The 19,959-nt window shown below is 35.5% G+C and overlaps 1 protein-coding gene across 3 annotated transcripts; it reads left to right on the forward strand.

Moving 5' to 3' along the window:
- The first annotated feature begins 1,483 nt into the window (after nucleotides 1–1,483).
- On the forward strand, nucleotides 1,484–15,549 carry LOC106102608 (fibroblast growth factor receptor-like). Of its 3 annotated transcripts, none has more exons than XM_013282142.1 (19): nucleotides 1,484–1,865; nucleotides 5,731–5,770; nucleotides 5,894–6,039; nucleotides 6,463–6,715; nucleotides 6,783–6,859; nucleotides 7,346–7,484; nucleotides 8,030–8,181; nucleotides 8,498–8,612; nucleotides 9,272–9,423; nucleotides 9,720–9,834; nucleotides 10,530–10,681; nucleotides 10,873–10,984; nucleotides 11,332–11,468; nucleotides 12,061–12,280; nucleotides 12,731–12,896; nucleotides 12,964–13,386; nucleotides 14,012–14,149; nucleotides 14,744–14,938; nucleotides 15,361–15,549. In XM_013282142.1, exons 1-19 carry the CDS (start codon nucleotides 1,701–1,703, stop codon nucleotides 15,452–15,454), a joined length of 2,991 nt encoding a protein of 996 aa, XP_013137596.1. In that variant the 5' UTR covers nucleotides 1,484–1,700; the 3' UTR covers nucleotides 15,455–15,549. The 3 variants fall into 3 exon arrangements, with proteins under 3 accessions (XP_013137596.1, XP_013137597.1, XP_013137598.1); XM_013282143.1 differs by having other exon boundaries at nucleotides 1,762–1,865; nucleotides 5,724–5,770; XM_013282144.1 differs by lacking the exons at nucleotides 1,484–1,865; nucleotides 5,731–5,770; nucleotides 5,894–6,039 and having other exon boundaries at nucleotides 6,627–6,715; nucleotides 7,350–7,484.
- The last annotated feature ends 4,410 nt before the right edge of the window (nucleotides 15,550–19,959 follow it).

Raw genomic sequence — 19,959 nt, forward strand, 5'->3', positions numbered from 1 at the left:
ATAAAATCGAAAATAACCCCTAATGTTTTGCAATTCAAGAAAAATTTTCTGTTTAAGAGGCACAAACTTCTAAAACACCATGTTCGTGGATTTCTCTCTGCTTTGGCCGAGTCACTGACGGACCTAGCGGACGAAGTCCGCTACAAGGTGTTAAAGGCTTTATAGCAATTTGTTAAAACTATTTTTGTTTTATATTTATATTTCATTTTCTTATTTTGTATTGTGTTCGTTTATAATTGTATGGTTTCGTTATTTAGTTTAAGATATTATGGGACTGACATGTTCAAAGGAACCAAAGTCCCTTTAAAAAATAAAGAGAGAAAAAAAAGAAAGATTTTGCCCGTCATTGTACATTCGTCTTTAGGATCATGTGACGTTAACAAATTAAAAAATTTGTTATCAATGTTGTTTAATAATCTATCAATGTATTTCGCTTTTTGTATAATAAGCCTATAGACGTATGAAAATTAATCATAATTGGCTATTGTAAAACCTGAACAAACTATACGAATTATGATCGCGGGTAAAATAATTAAAAAACTATATCTACTTTTAATTACCAGTGGTAAATAAGTCATTGTTAACTAAAAAATATGAATCACAAATAACAGGTTTAGGCTTGTATATTAATTGTTATTGTAATAGATATATCTAGTATGTGCAAAATAAAATTAAGTTATAGCTCATAAAAGCCTTAAAAACTTTTCTGACAAACTGGAGATGTGAAAAAAGCCTTTGAGATAAAAACACACTAATCTTCAAATGTAACTCTGAATTAATTGATTTAAATCGCTTCCCATGTTTACTTGAAATTAAAAAAGAAATCTTAGACATTCTCTTTATAATGTACCTATAACATTTACTCTTTGAAAAAAAAAACAGTCTAACATGTTCTGTAACATAGGTCATAGATGTTCAATTTTTTGCGCTATCTAACCAAAGCGGACAACTGTAATCTAATACTATAATGACCCATTATCCCAAAAAATATTTAAAATGAATCATTCATTGATACGCGAGTGAAGTATTAGGGAACAAGCTTTTTTAAACACTGCTATTAGGATTGACTGTTCGTAAAACATTGCCATAGTCTATGGTATTTTTTTTAATACAAAGCAATTTTTAGGGCAATTTGTTTAAGCGTCCCTAGAGATCTGACCTGCCTCTATGCTAAAGGTATGTTTAAACAAAGACTAAAAATCTTTAATAAAGTAAAATGATAAGAGTAAGTAATAATTTTCAATTTAAGATTTGCATTTCATTTTGCCAATGCTTTGACACCCTTGGTTAGGTTATTAGAACCTCTAATATATGTTTTTAACACGAATAATTAACTAATCAGGATAATGTGTACATTCGATATTAAGAAAAGATTTCATCTAATACATATAGTTAGTGTGGTATCAATAGTCAGGTAGAAAAGTATATTACGTTCGGCCGTAAGCTTGGTAGTGCTTCGCTGCGCCCCAGTTCGTACCGAGAAGCGATTGGTGTGAGCGGCTCAAAACGTACGCAATCGCGCGCCTTTTTCGTATTGACGTTTATAAATTTGAATTTCGAATTTCACTTTTTTAACGCCAGTAATGTTATTTTTTTAATTGTTTTATAATTTGTGTGTTTTATGATGCCAGAATGCCTAAAAATATGAGAACAAACTTTTTAAAAATAACCAATCTGAACTAGTCAATCCGCTGAGAACAATGAATGATTGTAAAATGTTAAGAATTGTTGTTTTTATATTTTTAATTGTAAGTGCAGTGAATGTGAAGTGTAAAGTGGAAGAGATTCTTAGCCGAGACTTGCCCATTTCATTTAATCAGACAAAACTATCCCAAGATGTATGTTCATATTTATTTTTTGACGAGGTACGTTTAATTGACAATTTTTCATTTCGTTTAAGCCTATACGATTAAATTCCTATATTAATCATACAATATCTTAGCTGCAATTTCATGATAAGTGATTGTTGTTAATCAAAAGTATTACTGAAAATTAAAAATATCATAATAAACTCTGTAATGTATGATTCATAACATAATAGGGTTCAGTAAGTATTTTAGGTTTAGAACCATCGAAAATTATTTTATAAAATGTACCCACATTTTAAATTTAATAAAATAAAATAGCTTGTATTATTTAGTCGCATTCCTACTTCAAACTCACTACTACTTATTTCTACTCACAAATATATGATTGTTACTACGTATCCTTTAAACAGATCTTGATGAAATTTCAACAGATGTAGAACATAATATGGAAGAACAAAGGATATATATAACAAGATTTTATTATAATTCCGCGCGGACTAAGTCGCAGGCTAAAGCTACTATCTTTATAATAGTTTTAATAAATATGATTGACGTTTTTAGTGAATACTAAATATAATTTATTAAAGTGCATAACGATTACTACGTACTCTGTTTCTTTCCGAGGTTCTAAAAACTTATTATAAAACATTTTCTATTTATAGCCTGAGTGTGCAATATCCACGCTGAATTCAATTAGGTTTTTATTAAAGTTGTTATAAATTCAAGAGATACTAGTATCGTACGACAAAGTAGTAGATATATGACATATGAGCTTGTCCCGCAAACTTCGATAGTGCAAATTCGGGCTATCCGTTACGCTGACAGTGCGAATTAAAAAAAAAGGAGCATATATAAGCCCATCTATGTCAGCTTCCCTTCAGTAAATGTCCGGTCGAAATCAGCCCAGCCGTTTCGGAGATTACTCGCAACAAACGCGGCTTGCGGACAGACAGACAGACAGACAAATAATTTTAAAAGTGTGACACTCCAATATTATTATATGTATAGATTAGTTAATTCAACCTCGGCCAATGGCCTCTAATATTATTTTTCCCTTTCAATGAATTTACTATTTTATTGTTTCCGAAGATCTTACTTCTTACTAATCTTATGAATGCAATAGTTTACACGTTTCGATGGAAGTTCGTTAAAAGGTTCTGTAATAAATTTGTTATGATGCAGAGCATACTCTGAAACAACACATAGGCTTTGTTTTAATCCGGGCGGACGGAATCGCGGACGACAACTAGTATATCTATAATAATAGTCAAGCCTAAAAATGTCTTTACAATAGGATTATCGATTGACAAATTACTCTAGCAACACGGTAGTCTAATAAACTTGTTATACTTAATTGTTACGATTCTTATGTTTAATTTATTTTTAAATAACTAGTAAGCTACTTTTTTTGCACCTACCAGATTGTAAAAAATCTTTTACCGTTAGAAAGGTAACTTATCTGTAAATAACCATAGGCTATAGGCTATATTGTCTACAAATTCACGCGGACGTGGTCGAGAGCAAGAGCCAGTGGTATCTAATACTGTTAACTACTAATTTGATAAAGTGAATAAGTGTGATAATGTGAACCCTTACAGTGGTAGTGTCCGCTTTAACATCTTAGCACTGCAGGGCCGGCACGCCCCCAGTAATACCACGACCACACAGAAGACAGGAGTGAAATGGAAGCAATTCCGTGTTTCGTCTGATGAGTGCGGTGCCGGATGCCTAATTTAAGTCCCTTTATCTTTACCACCCTCATAAGGAGAGGATGGGAAGGGGAAGTGGATTTGACCGCGGAGGAGATGCATAGGAAGGGACAATATCCTCTATATGTGCGTCTCTTCCTCCGTCGGATATAGGTAGGCAACGCATCTGCGATCGCGGATGTCTATGGGCAGCGGTCTCTTCGCCATTTTGGCGGATTCAGGTGGTCGCTTGCTCGTTTGCCACCTTATGTTATAAAAAAAAACCCAGCCGTTAACGACAACAAATTATAAAATATTACCTAATCTGTAATCGGTTTAATTTTTTATTTATTAATCACCGATAACAAACAATTAAAGATTTAATATTATCAATTCTAATTTTAATGATTGATTGACATACCGTTTACGTTACTAGTTCCGCTTTCAAGGAATAAACGCATAAAACATAATAACAAAGGTAAATTTTCATAACTGCATCCGCTATGACCTTTGGTTATCTATTTGCTCGCTGTTCAAAACATGGATATACGCGGCTCCCGTTATCGAGATAATCCTTAATCAATATACTAAAATATTGACTGCCATTACGCCGCCTGATGGAAAGAAATTAGGGATGCCAGCTGTAAAATAGAACACTTGAACATCAGCCATAAACAAAACGTCCACCCATTGTCGAATGTCTAAAAACAGCGACATCTAGTGATTAATGTCACAACGCTCTAACCTAAAGTTAGAGATGTCAAACTCATAGCCTAAACGGCGCCCTGGGTGAAATTTCTACGACGCCGCTTAACTGCAATACAAACTCATACAAAATAAAGCATGACAGCCCATTTGTGTCCGGCGCCCAAACACTTCACCTCGCCCTACCATATATGCAAACGAAGTGATGACAACCCTAAGTAAAAGTTAAAAATCACACCGCACACCGGACCGGAACAAGAATCAGGCCGCATAATTGATAGATCGCTAATCCAAATTGATCGTTATTGCTGAAAAAAGAAATGATTAGTTACTTACGATTGTATTGAAAAAATGATCGGTAGTATTTAGATTATTTCGAAAGATTGTTGCTATTCAGAAAGAAATAGTTGTATAAAAAAAACATTAGCCAATACTTATTTGATTGTAAAACAGCTATTATGCAAAAAAGGGTTCATAAATAAGGACTCTAAAATACAATTTTACTAACATCTTTAGTGGTAGTTTTTTTATACAAGGACAAATAGCACTTTAGTTCACTTTAAAATTATCCAACTATTACTTTTTGTACAAGTTGAATAACTTATAACCTAAAGTCAATTATAATAATGTCAATCAAAACTTTTTATAAATTGGATAATTTAATTAAAGAACGATTTTAAATAAAATTGCATATTCCATGATGCAATAAACAAATTATTGCATAACCGCATTAGCTTTTTTTACTCTTTTCGGCCTGCATCATAGTATTAGAAACTTTTTTATTCAAATTCGTTCAATACGGCCAGTATCTCAGACACTGCATACTAAATTTTCTTTGTATTGCCAGTCATTCAACCCGCTACAGGATGAACGAGACTTAGAAGTAACATCTGTGTATTAGAACTTAAAAAGCAATCATGATACAGCATATTTCCAACAGTTTGTACATTAAGTAGCTTTAACACTTACAATAAATACATCGATAAACTTACATCTCTAGAAACATCTAAGAAAAATATCGAAAAATTCGTTCGACAGCTTATTATTTTCAATTACCACTCGAAAACACTTCAAACTTTACTTATCTTGTAAATATTCTCAAGCATACTTTTCCGTGTAAACGCAGGATATCTTCATAAGGTTACACAGGTGAAGTTGATAAAAGCTATCTTGGTGTGTTTACGTCCAAGTGCATTTCCATACGCAGCGATTGAGTCATTGTGTTAAGGCTAGTATTCGTGTTTGTCAACATTCACGCGAAAATAACTTCAATTATCGATGGCTCGGTTTCACGCATCGTAATCTAGTTTTACGACGCAAAAACTGTGACGGGTGGCCTAATTTTATATACTGGAGGAAGAGGAAATGTCCTTTTTCTGTACGTCCCCTCTTCTGTCGATTGTTAAACAACTCATGTATAGTTTTAACCTGATGTATGTGTCTATAAGCAGTAGTAATTTTTTTAAGTCTATAGTAGTGTAATAAATTACTTCGCCAATTAAGTTTTTATATTTTTTTTGAGTTTACAGAATGAAACCACTTACTCGTACTGTCAGAAGAAATTTCTGAGTAAGTATTACATTTTTTCTTATTAAACCACAATTCTGGGATTTGTTTAATGTTAAAGTAATAAAATTTTAATTTAAATGGCCACTAAGCATTCGACGTAGTTAATCATTATTTATTTTAAAGGACCTTACCGAAAACTTACAACGTCAGTACCGCCGACTTTAACAGTGAGATGCCAAAGTAAAGATAGCGTTACCTTTATGAGGAGGTCGCAAGAGGGCTGGCAACTTGTTGTCCTGGTACCACATGAGGAGGACTTCGAACGTGCGGTAAGCTCGCATTATCGTATTCATTAATAGTTTAGAGTCCGAAACAAGTAAAACTAACTGATTTTAACAAACTTTATAACAGTTTGCAATTTCGTACAAGTCGATGGTGAAGCGCACGACGTAATTTTTATCGTACGTATCACACTTGGCCAGTAATTTCGGCCAGTTGCAACGCCCAGTTATAGATTGTATAGACTCATTGGTGTTACCGTTCACACTGTGCCAGTTGATTGAGAGTCCAGTTATAGAGCGCCACTGACCAATAATACTGGCCAAGTGTGAACCGCGCATAAGAGAACGCAGGGTCGCACTCAGGTGGGCACACCTGCATAGTTTATGCAGCTTACCACAGCTATAAAAATTTAAATTAATTCATCGGTTATTAATGAATTTCATACAAAACTTATTAACTATATTTAACAGGTATCTTTCACGATACTGGAGAGTACCGATACAATCGGTCAATTAAGTACAGCGCCATCTAGGAACTATACGCTGTGGACAACATTACTGGCTAGCGATGGCAGTCCATTACTATGGCTGCGTGGTCCAGATGTATATGTGTGGGCCAGTCCACCACATGTTGATTACGACGTTAAGACTAAAATGCTGTTACGTCAGTACAAGAATGGCACCCGATATATACCAGCTGAGTTCACCTGGAATGCTATTGATGGTAATATTATACTATGAATGCCTTAAGTAAAAAATTAACTGATTGATGTTACTTTTTTAAATTTCAGAATCTGATTCTTGCTTTAATTTTGTGAACAAATGCAACAAAGACATTCAAGGAGATTTCTTCTCGGACAGTATACCGGTAAACAACTATGTATATATACTTAACTAGCTGTTTCTTCACTTTGTCTTTGTAAAATAAAAATTTTAACGTATATTTCTCACTGATAACGTAGCTTTTAAATGGTGAAAGTATTTTCGAAATCGGTCCAGTAGTTTTTAAGTTATTTCAATACATACATATAAATCTTTCCTCTTTATAATGTAGAGTATAGATATAGATATTATGATAGCCTTAGACAAGACAAGAAAGTGAAGGTAGCTCTAGTTCTAAGTCAAAAGATAAGCAAATATTTTTATGAACCCAAGAATATTACGTAAACTTAAGTAATCGATAGATCACCGAATAACATTCGATTATTGTTTCATTCTATTTTGAAAGTTATAAAACGAAACCTTCAGATATTGTACTAATCTCTCAGCGATTATTGTAATATATCAGTTAAATTTTCTAAATCCAACTAGTGATGCACAAGTATGTGCTCACTACAGACCAACGTCTTTCCAGCCAGATGGCAACCGTTCTGTGGTGATAGACAAGCTACCACTTGACGACATCTGCGTTCTCATGCTGACGGGCAAGTACGGACAGACGCTGGTGAAGTACCGCACTCCGGAGTGCTACGATATACTGGGATGTGTACCACGTATGTGTTCTTTAATATATTTTTTATTACACTATGCTAGACCTAGAAAGAGATGGATGGATTGCGTGAAAGGTGACATCAATAAGGGAGTGATGACTGAGATGACGGATGATAGAGTTATTTCGAGTACGGAAACCCGGCGCGCCGATCCTACGGGAGAAAGGTTGAGGAGATAAATGAATATATGTTACACTAGCTTTCGCCCTCGACTCTGTCCGCGTAGAATTAAAAAAGGTGCCTTTGTGTTCTTCCAGAATGTTCTCTACTATGCCAAATTTCAACAAGATTCGTTCAGACGTTTGGGCTAAAAACTCTAACATCCGTCCATCCTTCTAAACTTTTGATTTTTAGTATTAACAAGAAGTGTCTTATTTAAATGTGAAATAAAAAAATCATGTAGCTTATGCTACTTACTGATAACATTTTTTAAGGGTGAAAGAATTTTAGAATTCGGCCCAATAGCTTAATGAGTTATATACATGCAAAAATTCAAAAATGCAATTCTTTCCTCTTTATAATATTAGTATAGAATTATCTGTATATAGTGCCGGAGAAATTCAGCGACGTGTCAACGAAGGTAACGGAGATGTACGGAAACTGGCGCGTCCTCGTGAGTTGGAAGCGACCGCGCCTTACCCCGCTATACTACAATGCGTCCCTGTATGCTGATATTATGTACAGTGTTATAGTACCCGGAGTGAGTGTTTATATACTGTTACTATTAATAAATACAAAAATAGCTATTCCAAACAGCAAAACCGAATTAAAAACCAACTGACTTCATTCAGATGTCGCTTATTTACCGCTTAAGAGCGCGCTTACCTTTGACTAATGGCACAACTGTTAGTCGTTCTTTGATTCCTATAAGCTTATATGGAGGTTCACATTTGATTTTTAGTTGTGCGACTAAACAGTTGATTCACCTGCGATCAATTGATAATCGTGCAACAGTTGTGCGATAGTTCAGTCAAAGGTCGCCCGCTCTAAAATAATGATTTAATTTTGTAATACAGAATGCAACGGAGGTAATATTCGATGATGTGTCCGGCGAGGGCCAGTACATTGTGGGGCTGGCAGCGACCACGGCCAGTGGCACGGTGCACACCAGCCGCACGGGATACTTTCCTAGTACGTAACATTATTAAAGACGACTTCGCCCGCGTGAAATTAAAAAATATAGCCTCTATGTTACTCACAGATAAGTTAGTAGGCCTTTCTAATGGTGAAATAATTTTTAAAATCGGCCAAGTGGTTTTTACGTTAATCGAATACACACAAAAGTACAATTTTTTCCTCTTTATAATATCAGTATAAACTAGTTACTAGTCGGCCGAGGGCCGAGTACTAAACTAACCACGACTGGTCGATCTAATTTTGGCTCAATGTTGCATTTACATGAAACTTACTTTTTTTTGTTTTTTCTCTCTATCATTGTTATTAGTAATAAATAATAATAAATAAATAAATTCATTTATTTAACTTTAAATTTGTTACAAAGAATTGACCCAGGATCCCGTCGCACTAGGCACAGCCTGTGTCGCGAAGATCCAGCTCATCGGATTAATTAAAATACTATACATCATTAGACGGCAACATATTCAGCTATTACAATGTAAAAGAAGTTAATAAGTCAGTAAGAAAAAAAAAGAGAAAAAGTAAAGATCTCTCTTTAGACCATCTCTTTCGATGTATCTCCACTGTGGTTCACTGATTGACGTTATGCATAAAGCAATTTGTTTAGCCACTTATGAATACTACAGACTGTAAAGATTCTATATCTTTTTCAGTATTGGAGAAAATAAGCAATTTGTCTATGGAGATTGGTGAAGCAGAGAGCGGGTGGCGCGTTCGGGTGCGCTGGGCTCGGCCGCGCACCGCACCATTACAGTACAACGCGACACTTTACGCTGATACTGTATATAATATGGTGGTTCCAGGGGTAAGGGGGGTTTGTTTCGTATTTAACTAACTAGTTGTTGCTCGCCACTTTGCCCGCGTGATATTAAAAAAAATAATAAGAAATCATAGCCCATGTAACTCACGGATACCGTAGCTTTTTAATGGTGTAAGAATTTTGAAATCGGCGTAATAAATTTTGAGTTACTTCAATACACACAAATATTAACTAAAGTACTGATTATGTTAGTTTAAATATACATGTACTGTGAAAATGAGAGTCCATATGTCTTATACTTGTGTGGAATGTTTAGTTAAATTTTATTGTTTCCCTTACAGAATAATACTGAAGTAATATTTGACGAGGTATACGGTGAAGGTCTTTTTAATATAAGTTTGATGTCGACATCGACCACTGGCACAGCGTACACCAGCAGCGAGGGATATTTCCCAAGTGAGTTTAAATTGCCGATGCTAAGAATAAACATTCGGTGAAGGGAGAAAAGAGCAAATTCCACAACAAAAGCACAGATTCCCAAACATTTTTCCTAATAAACACATCATCATCATCATCTCCCCTGCCTTATCCTACTCCCGTAAGGCTTTCGTCTTCCAAAGCACTCTATCATCCGTCATTTTAGTCATCACTCCCTTCTTGATCATGTCACCTTTCACGCAATCCATCCATCTCTTTCTAGGTCTACCTCTACCGGTGTACCCCTTCACATTCATAACTAACGTCCTTCTTGTTACATGCGATTCATCCCTTCTCATTACATGCCCATACCACTCTAACCTTTTACTCCTTTTTTTTCAACCACTAGGACTACTCTCAAACTTCCTCTAATGTACTCATTTCGTATCTTATCCAATCGTGTTACCCCACACATCCATCTTAACATTCGCATTTTCGCTACATGTATTCTCCTTTCATCCCTACCTTTTACTGCCCAACATTCAGATCCATTTTCTTAATAGACACCTTTCAACATTCTATTTTCTCTGTTTCAATTATATTTTGTGACATTGTTCACTCATTTAAGGTCTTTCATAGAATCTAACGAGTATATCTAAACCATAAGGGATTCTAGGAGAATATTTCCTTATTCTGCACACATGAGGGTTTATTATTATTATTGTTTATAATAGGTGAGAAGTCAAGCAATATGACTGTGAAAGTGTCAGAAGGTGAGAACGGTGGGTGGAGAGTGCGGGCGAGCTGGCCGCGCGCCGCGCACTCGCCCGACCTGTATAATGCTACCTTATACGCTGATTCTATCTACACCATTATTATACCAGGGGTGAGTTACTTCTTAAATTGGTCGTGTTATATATTTAGCTGTATTTGACGAAGTTATACATAGGATAAATTTGACGTAAAAACTGTTCTTTGTTCTGCGAATGATGGTCTATTCAAACAGATTGGATAAATCTGGACTAACTATATATTTTGGTATTTATATTATTTTGTTTTTGATACTTTGTGTTACAGAACTCAACTGAAGCGGTATTTGATGAGGTTTTTAGTGAAGGTGCATTTAACGTGACGTTGTCATCGACTTCAGGGAAGCAGCTGTTCGTCAACCAACAAGGATATTTACCACGTAAGTCATAAAGTGAAAAAAAAAAATAGTTATTCGTGTTAAATGATTTCTATCGCCTATACGTATAATGAAATGTTCTCGAAAAGTCTTGTAAATATCGTGACAACTAATCTTATTTCTTATAGCTTTTGGCCGCGACTCCGTCCGCGTGGAATTAAAACGTTTTTTATATAATTCAATAGTTTAAAATCTTTAAACCACTTGTGCACCAACGAACATCTCCATAAGGAGAGTTTTGTTGCCAGTTTCTCCCAAATTAGAATAAAACCACAAACACTTGACACTGGCCCAGCTGAAGGAGAGCCATAAACAAGAAATAGAATAGAATAGGTTATGTTTTTTGTCAGGTGTGGCGCACCCCGTGAGCGTGGGCGTGGCGGTGTGCGCGGCGTGGCTGAGCGCGCTGCTGTTCGTCGTCGCAGTCTCCGCGCTCCTCTACCTCAACAAGAGACGCTCCGATAAAGACAAGTTCGAATATTTTCAGGTATGTATCCCATCAGATAGAATTTAGCTTAACTGGACAAATTGAGCCTACTCAGCTTCTTTTGCAACTGTGAAAATAAAAAATAAAAATAAAAATATTTATTAAACCAAAAAGATTGTACGAAAATTAAAAACTTTGACAGTAACTTAAATTATACATAACAGAAAATTAAAAGAATACTTGTTATCTTAAGTTATAATAGTTAATCTGGTAATGGCCACAGTAGGCAAATTTGATTATTTAGTAATTCTATTTTCCTATACAAAAGGGGGGGGGGAAGACTGTGAACTTAACACCGCATTGTAGTCGTAAATGATCTCCTAATTACTACGCTCTTATCTGTATTTATACAAATATTATGAAGTAGAAAGATTTGTATATTTGGATTTTTGTAAGTATTCGATTCACGTAAAAACTATTTGTCCGATTTCAAAAATTCTTTCTTATTTAAACGGTAATTTATCTGTGAGTAAGATAGGCTATATTTTTAATTACCCGCGGGAGGAATCCCAAGTAACAGCTAGTATTCAATTTACAAAAGGGTCTTCCATAAATTAACAAGTGCAACAGTATAAACACAATGAACTATCAGGATCTGAAGGACAAGCTGTACAAGGAGGTGGTGCCGGAGGTGGCGCCGGAGGCGGGGGCGGAGGCGGGGGCGGAGGTGGAGGCGGAGGCGGGAGGTGACAGATGGGAGGTGAGCGCGGCGCGGCTCGCGCTGCACGAGCTGGTGGGCGAGGGCGCGTTCGGGCGCGTGCGCCGCGCCACGCTCGCGCCCGCCACACAAGTCGCCGTCAAAATGCTCAAAGGTAGATATTACAGTTGTCTAAACACTAACGTCTCTAAAAACCACATAAAAGGGAAAAGATATTTTAAAAGTAGTTGTAAAATTACGGATCTTCCTATTGGCGTCACCAGGGCAGGGCAAATAATCGTAAAATGTAGAAAAACAAAAACTACTTTACATGTAACTATACTCTGGGTCATGTAGCTGTTCATCATCATCAGCCTTTATCTGTCCATTGTTAGTCATAGGCCTTTCCTAATACCTTCCACAGAATGCGGTCCTCCGCTTTCCCCATCCAACGACATTCCGCCGCACGCACGAAGTCGTAAGTCCACCTTGTTGGAGGACGCCCTACTCTTATTGTCGTCCTTCGTAGCCTCCATCCGAGCAATAATTTCCGTTCCCTTGTAATAATTAAGAACTAATATATTGTTATTGAGTCATCAGATGAGAATTTCTAGTCGTTGCGTAGAGTACCCGACGGCGGAGGAGTTGCGGTCGTTCCGCGCGGAAATGGAGCTGATGAAGAGCGTGGGGTCGCACGCGCACGTGGTCAGCCTGCTGGGCTGCTGCAGCGGCCGCACGCCGCTCATCGTCGTCGAGTACTGCAGCCGCGGAGACCTGCTCACATTCCTAAGGTACACCTTCACACTACAAACAAAATAAGCTTTAAGTAATGAAGGTTTTAAAAGTATACAATTTCAGGAACTCCTGGGATGTGATGATAACGAAACGCAACGCAAGATACTACAACACCAAAGACAATCTGGAACATCTGACGAGTTTGTTCAAAGAAGAAGACTGCGACCAAAGCAAGGCTGTCGTCAACAAGCTGTACGACTTGCAGGACGTCTGCGACGAGCTCACATTCCTCGACCTCCTCTCGTTCTGTCGACAAATCGCGATGGGAATGGAGTTCCTCGCTTCCAACAGAGTTGTGCACAGAGATCTTGCGGCGAGGAATGTTCTGGTGACCGGCGACAAGACGCTGAAAATTGCAGACTTCGGTCTTTCGCGTGACGTCTACCAACAGAACCTGTACAAGCAAAAGGGGAATGGAAAGTTACCTATAAAGTGGATGGCACTGGAATCTTTGACACATCGAATATTTACTACTCATAGTGATGTGTAAGTAATGATCCCTCATTTTCTATAATTATAGATTGAAGAACAATATCGTAGTCTCTTTTGGGTTCAACTCTTAAAAGCCTGATTTTTAAATCATATTAAAAAGTGTATAAACGCACCCTTTACTGTTTTACTTATTGGGAAAAATAGTAAAAAAATCAAAACGATTTTTTTATATATCGTCGTGATATGTTCCTTTTTGTTTTCTAACTTAAAAATATCAGTCAAAGGTAACATATAACAGCCTAATGTTAAAATAAGATCGATTGTAGATCATTATCTTCCTCTTTATCCTACTCCGTAAGGTCGGCGTCACAGGTTTTTGTCCTCCAAATAACTCTATCATACGTCATTTCAGTCATCACTTCCTTCTTGATCATGTCACCTTTCACGCAATCCATCCATCTCTTTCTAGATCTACCTCTACCGGTGTACCCCTCCACATGCATAACTAACGTTCTCCTTGTTAAATGCGATTCATCCTCATAACATGCCCATACCATGCTAACCTTTTACTCCTTACCGTGATGATGCCCAAGCGATTTATAAATTTGAAACTTCGGGTATCTAATACTAAGTTTAGGGTTAATAATAGTAATCTAAGTGTTAATAAATGTTCTTGCAGATGGTCGTTCGGCGTGGTGATGTGGGAGGTGTTGTCTGTGGGCGGCGCGCCGTACCCCGCGGTGGCGGCCGCGCGCTTGCCGCGACTGCTGCGCGCCGGGTACCGCATGCCGCGCCCCGCCAACTGCACCCCGCAACTGTATGTTGGTCTTTAAATATATTTATCAGCTAATTAATAAAGGCTAATTAATATATGGTATGTCCAACTCGAAGGACCAATTTCAAAGAATGGACTGTACTTTAAGGTTTGAGATTGTCGTTTTCTTGCTTAATTTTTTAATAAACTCCTTTCTTAAAGAGTATTATTGTCCGTCCTACTGTATTGTAAATTTTCTGATAACAATTGAATGTGAAAAATATATGATGGAAATATCGGATTTTGTTCCCTTATCTGACAGTGACGTCATTTATAAGCTATCCGAGCATCTATCAGCCAGTGGTGGGACAGGCACTTAGTTCATTATTTTCTGTCCTCATATTTCTGGATTATCCCCAACCGTCACCCCGCTCTGTCCCCACGTGAGGACAGTTGAGAATGAAAAGTTCCATCCGTCTTTTTAGTCCTACTATTACCACTAAGGTGATAGATGGAACTGCTAAGAAATAAATCAAGTTCCAACCGTTCCCTCGACGCAAAAGGTGGGACGGATAAAACTTTATATTGTCACCTGTCCCCACGTAAGGACAGAGCGGGGTGACGGTTGGGAATAATCCATATATATCTGCGGTTTAGTTACGAGGTGATAATGGGCTGTTGGCGCGTGCGGCCAAACGAGCGGCCGACGTTCGCGCAGCTGCGGGAGAGGCTCGACGCGCTGCTCTCCGCCGCCGCATCCGACCACTACCTCACACTGGACCTGCCCGCAGACCCGCCGTCCCCCGCTGCCCCCCACACCGCGCCACCGCCACACAACACACTCCTCCTCAAGTATACTTTACATATAGTATTGCTCTATTTATCTAGATGCAGAGATTAAAAATATATAGTTTACTAGCTTTTGCCCACGAGTGGATATTAAAAAACAAAAGTGTGTAATCTATATGTTCTTCCAGACTATCCGCTACAACTATACCAAAATTCAATGAGATCCGTTCAGCCGTTAAGGCTACAAATGCTAATAAACATCTATCTAAATTTTCGCATTTACAATATTAGTAAGATTAACAAAAGATGGAACTTATATTTTCGTAAAATGGTTTATCAAAAAGTCAATGCAAAGACACGAGGTGGTATACTAAACTTGATAACTGATATAGTACTTTTTAAAAAAATATGGCTGAAAAAATTTTGTTTACTATGTCTGGTCTAGATATTTTTTATTCTTCATCTTCATGTTTTCTTAAACACAGTGGCAAGGAAGAATGGGAACGAAGTCTTAAATACGAGCGTCCGAGCGCGCTCAGCAACCGCTACACCTCGCCACCGGTCACACAGACCGCGTGACAGGCGACGTGACGAGTAACGCTGCGGGACAACGCGATGTCACTGCAACATTGTAAAATATTTGTACAGTAATTATAAATTAACATGTAATAAGATTTGTGGGTTTTATTTCATTTATGACGAGCTGTCCCCCGCAAACTTCGTTAGCGTGAAATAAAAAAAATAGTCGTCTATAACATTCCCGCGTGCATCTACGTTTTACTAGCTACCGTAGTCAAAGTTCCGTCCAAATCAGTCCATCCATTCCAGAGATAGCGGTCCACTCGCCATTTTGACAGTTCGGTATTTTAAAAAAAGTAGCCTATACTAGAGCAAACAGACAGATAAAAACTTTTAAATGCGTTTTTCGTTATTAGTAGATATCACGAACACAAACAATAAGGGTAACCGAAAAATCGGCTCACGAATTACCGGGCTTAGAAATTTGGAATTTTGCATCAGTAGATCTACTAAGTTAATACGTATTAAGAAAGATGAAGGAGTCATAGTTTTGCTTCAAAATCCTGTAAAGGTTAAAAAAGGGGCAAACGTAATATACAATGAAACACGTAAAATTGTATATTAATTCCATATATTATACAATTGATATCTTAGCGCTAAATATAAAAATATTAAATATTCAAACACGTGTTGGAATACCAGTCTCGGCGTACCAAACATTTTGTAATTGAATTACACGAAACTCACACACATTACCAAACGTATATTAATCATAAGTAATAAACGAATTCTAACATATCTAGTTAGATCTGGGACATTTAAAACCGGACGTCTTAAGTGGGCAAAGTTAACAAGTTAAATGCCACTTACTTTTATACAAAACTTGTGGCATCAAACATGTTAAGGAAAGTAAACGTTAATAATTATTGCAATTTCTAGAAAAGTCCTATGTTTCTTAGTAAAACTTATTTCGGCATTGATACGATGATGTAAAGGCGTCGCCAGCTGGTAATTAAACTAGGTCTAGAGGCCATTAAAATGATCGTATTCGAAGTATTTTGTATTTAACATTTTTCTATTCTCTATAATAGAACTTCCTTACTCGTACTCTAGCGACGCCCATATGACAATGTGTAGAAGCCGCCATTTTGAAAATTCAAGGGTTTTTATCTTAATCCACAGAACACAAATCTATAAAGAAAAATGGGAAAACGAAACTGTTTTTCAAATATTGCTATTCCTATCAATAAAGAACCTTTACAAAAACGATAAAAAACACTAAATATATTTAATATCACACTAACTTATAATACAGCGTTGCGTGTGTACATACCCTAATAAGCCGTCATAAGTAATGCTAGCTTCTTACAATTACTATACGTGTACCAATTATTCATTTTATCCCACTCACTCTCTTTTAATAAAATGAGACAAAAGACCTGTATTGTTTCGCTAATCTACGGTTACATATTTTATTGTACATTTAATCTACGATGCATGAAAGCCTATTACGTCATAGGATATACATCATGTTATCGCGCACGTATAGCAATATTGTAACTTGTAAAAATAATAATACCTTATCAACTATAAAATATCGCATTTTTCGAAATGAAATATTAAGTAATGTTTATGGTATTTTCAAAAACTATTTAATCTGACATTATTGTAACACAAAATGAATTTAATATATGTAAAATTTTGTTTTAATTCTTTCGTTGCGTTTAAATTCTTTATATAAAATGAACTGATATCCGACTTAAATGGCAAGAATTAACACTAGTAATAATATACAAAATATATTAACCATGTATGCTTGATAAATACGACAATACATACATTTTCTATGTAAATACTAAATTACTAACAAAAAACATTTAAATTTAAACAGTTTTTTCGTATAGCCTAACCAAGAATACAAAAATCCTGGCCTGAGGGCGCTTCAATCAACACTTTCTAACATACGCTAAGGAATTAGTGCCAAGTTTTTCCGCAATATGGCGATGGCATTTTATATTTCTGATCAGACTATAAACAAAAGACTGTTATCTTAGTATATTGAAAAATATTAATAGTTAGAAAAGAATTGACTTAAAAAAATTTATAATTAATTCTTACGCGATATAAGTGCTCATAACCTTACTAATAATAGAAACCTTACGGATCTTAATAAACATAATTTTAGTATATTTTATCAGAGAGATCTATTTTACAAGCAGCTAGGAAAAAAACATACATTTTACTTAGTCTGCTAAGGATAACGACTATTTTTAAGCATATTTTTTTATATATAACGCAATATAATGCATTAATATCAATGATTATAACGCATTTATTGAAAATATTAAATATTTGCATTTTATATGCATTAGAATAACAAAAACAAGTACTTCAAATAATTTAAATAAAAAAAGTAAAATTATAAACATAAGGCATATTATCAAGAGTTTTAACTGATAACCCTAAATCTAAAATGGCGCCGAACTGTCAGTGTCAAATCAAGCGCCAAAAATATTCAAACATTTAATTCAAAATTTTTTTAATAACCTATATTACATAGCATTAATATAGTGGATAAAATTCGTATATCTACATAAATATATATATATATATACTATTAACCCTACGCAGTGAAATATTATGAATAAAACACATATATTGATATTTACATACAAACTACAGAAAGCCTTAATAATAATAAATGTATTTGTTTATACTATCTGTAAATAAAAGTGGAACTACTAATTTTAGCGTATTATTTGATTATATGTTTAAGATTTTCTATTCAAGATTAAGGACCATTTACACTGCAAAATACAATATGTTGCGTGTTAAATTTTTAAGTAAGAAGAAAAAAAACTGCCAAATAAAAGCAATTGGATTTAAATAATTGTTTGCGAATTATTAAGCGTGGAATTGAAAAATAGCTTGTCACTTTAGAAAGTTCTAGTAAAAGTCCAATCAAAATCGAACAAGCTTGGGGCAAATTCGGTGATTTCGCGAAACACGTCTTTGCTGTATTTTTTAGTTAACACTAACTTAATGTGTAGTGTTAGGAATAAAATTAGTACCGTGCTGTAGAATTGGCGCAACTCTAGATTATCGGCATAAACGTCACGTCCCTAGCTGACAGCTGTCAATGTCACTACAAGTATGGATAGATTGGCGCGCATCGAGAGTCCTGGAGAGAAGTGTTGCTCTGAGTTTAAAGCGACAGTATCAATTAAATAAGTTGTCTAAAAGTAGGTAATTTTTTTATCGGTATCACATAGATATTTCAATTTAATTAACTGTATACTGTATCTGCGATTAGTGGAAACGGTCTTAAATCTTGCGTAATTTTAAAAGTACTAGAGGCAGTATATATTAATTTTATTATAACTAACTTAAAAACGACCTTAACATTTACTACTCATACAACGTTATATCCCTGCGTTTCTTGTATATTAATGTACATTTTATTATTTAAACATTATTTCTAATAAACTCATAAATTCAGTTATTTTAAACAAATTGCAGATTCAAATTATTTAAAAATAACTGAATATATTTTTCATATTAAATGTATAATTTAAAGTTATTGTGATATGAGTATTTATAAAATAATAGCCAAAGTTAGGAAATACAGAAATAAGGAGTAATTGCAAAATTGTATATTGCTAACCTAGTTCTAAGCATTTTTTTATGATTTAAAATTTAAAATTCGCATTTAAAACATTTTTTACAACTTATCAAATATTTTAAAATACGAATAACGCTATGTTTGAAGCTATGCTTAATATTATTGTGATAAATAATAGAAAAAAGTACTAATAGTACTTAGATTGCATAAGTAGTGAGTTAATCAACTTCTTGAAACAAAACCATCGAAACCTTTTATAAGGCAAGTTGACGCCCGAGTTTTATTTGAAAAATCACAGATGTCGCTCATCGATACTTCGCTTTTACAAAAAAAAATATTTTAAAGGACTTTTAATATCACTGGGATCAATTTAATGAAAAACTATACATATGTATAATGTAGCTACAAAAACAGAAAACCTCGCCATATTGCAAATCTATGGAACTTATGTCGTAAAAGCAATTTTATTAAAAAGAGAAAATCGATTCTTACAACATTTGATTGTCGAATTATTAAAGCATTTTATTGTAAGCAGTAAAAAAACACAATAAACGTAGGATAAAACTAAAATATTGAATTTACTTTATAAACGACGTAAATTAATTAGACGTACGACGTAGATTGTTGATATCAAAGGAGATTATAGCGCTACAAGGATGCTATATTGGTTAGACTATAATTTTAAGGAATGTAAAACTTAGTATAGTCCTTTTCAGATATATCGGCGGCTCTTAACTTCGTAAAAATTAAGATGTAACGGGAGTAAAATGTTACGGCTGACTTAGAGCAGACATGATATTTGAATAGAACTATATCATAGTTGACGAGTGTCCTTTGTAGTGAGTTCTGTATAAGCGATATGCGGTCAGTCAATTGGCGGCGGCTGCGCTGGAATGCTGGCCGGCGGCGCGGTCAGGTACCCCGCCGCGTGTGGCGCTGGAAA

This window comes from Papilio polytes, unplaced genomic scaffold (assembly GCF_000836215.1).
Source record: "Papilio polytes unplaced genomic scaffold, Ppol_1.0 DF823923.1, whole genome shotgun sequence".
Classification (NCBI taxonomy): domain Eukaryota; kingdom Metazoa; phylum Arthropoda; class Insecta; order Lepidoptera; family Papilionidae; genus Papilio; species Papilio polytes.

Bases quoted from the DNA above. Each gene is read 5' to 3' on its own strand.
- LOC106102608 (XM_013282142.1), top strand. From the start codon at position 1,701: ATGAATGATTGTAAAATGTTAAGAATTGTTGTTTTTATATTTTTAATT. The intron at 8,182-8,497 runs GTGAGTGTTTAT...TTTGTAATACAG, and splicing joins ACAGTGTTATAGTACCCGGA to AATGCAACGGAGGTAATATT. The intron at 8,613-9,271 runs GTACGTAACATT...TATCTTTTTCAG, and splicing joins CCGCACGGGATACTTTCCTA to TATTGGAGAAAATAAGCAAT.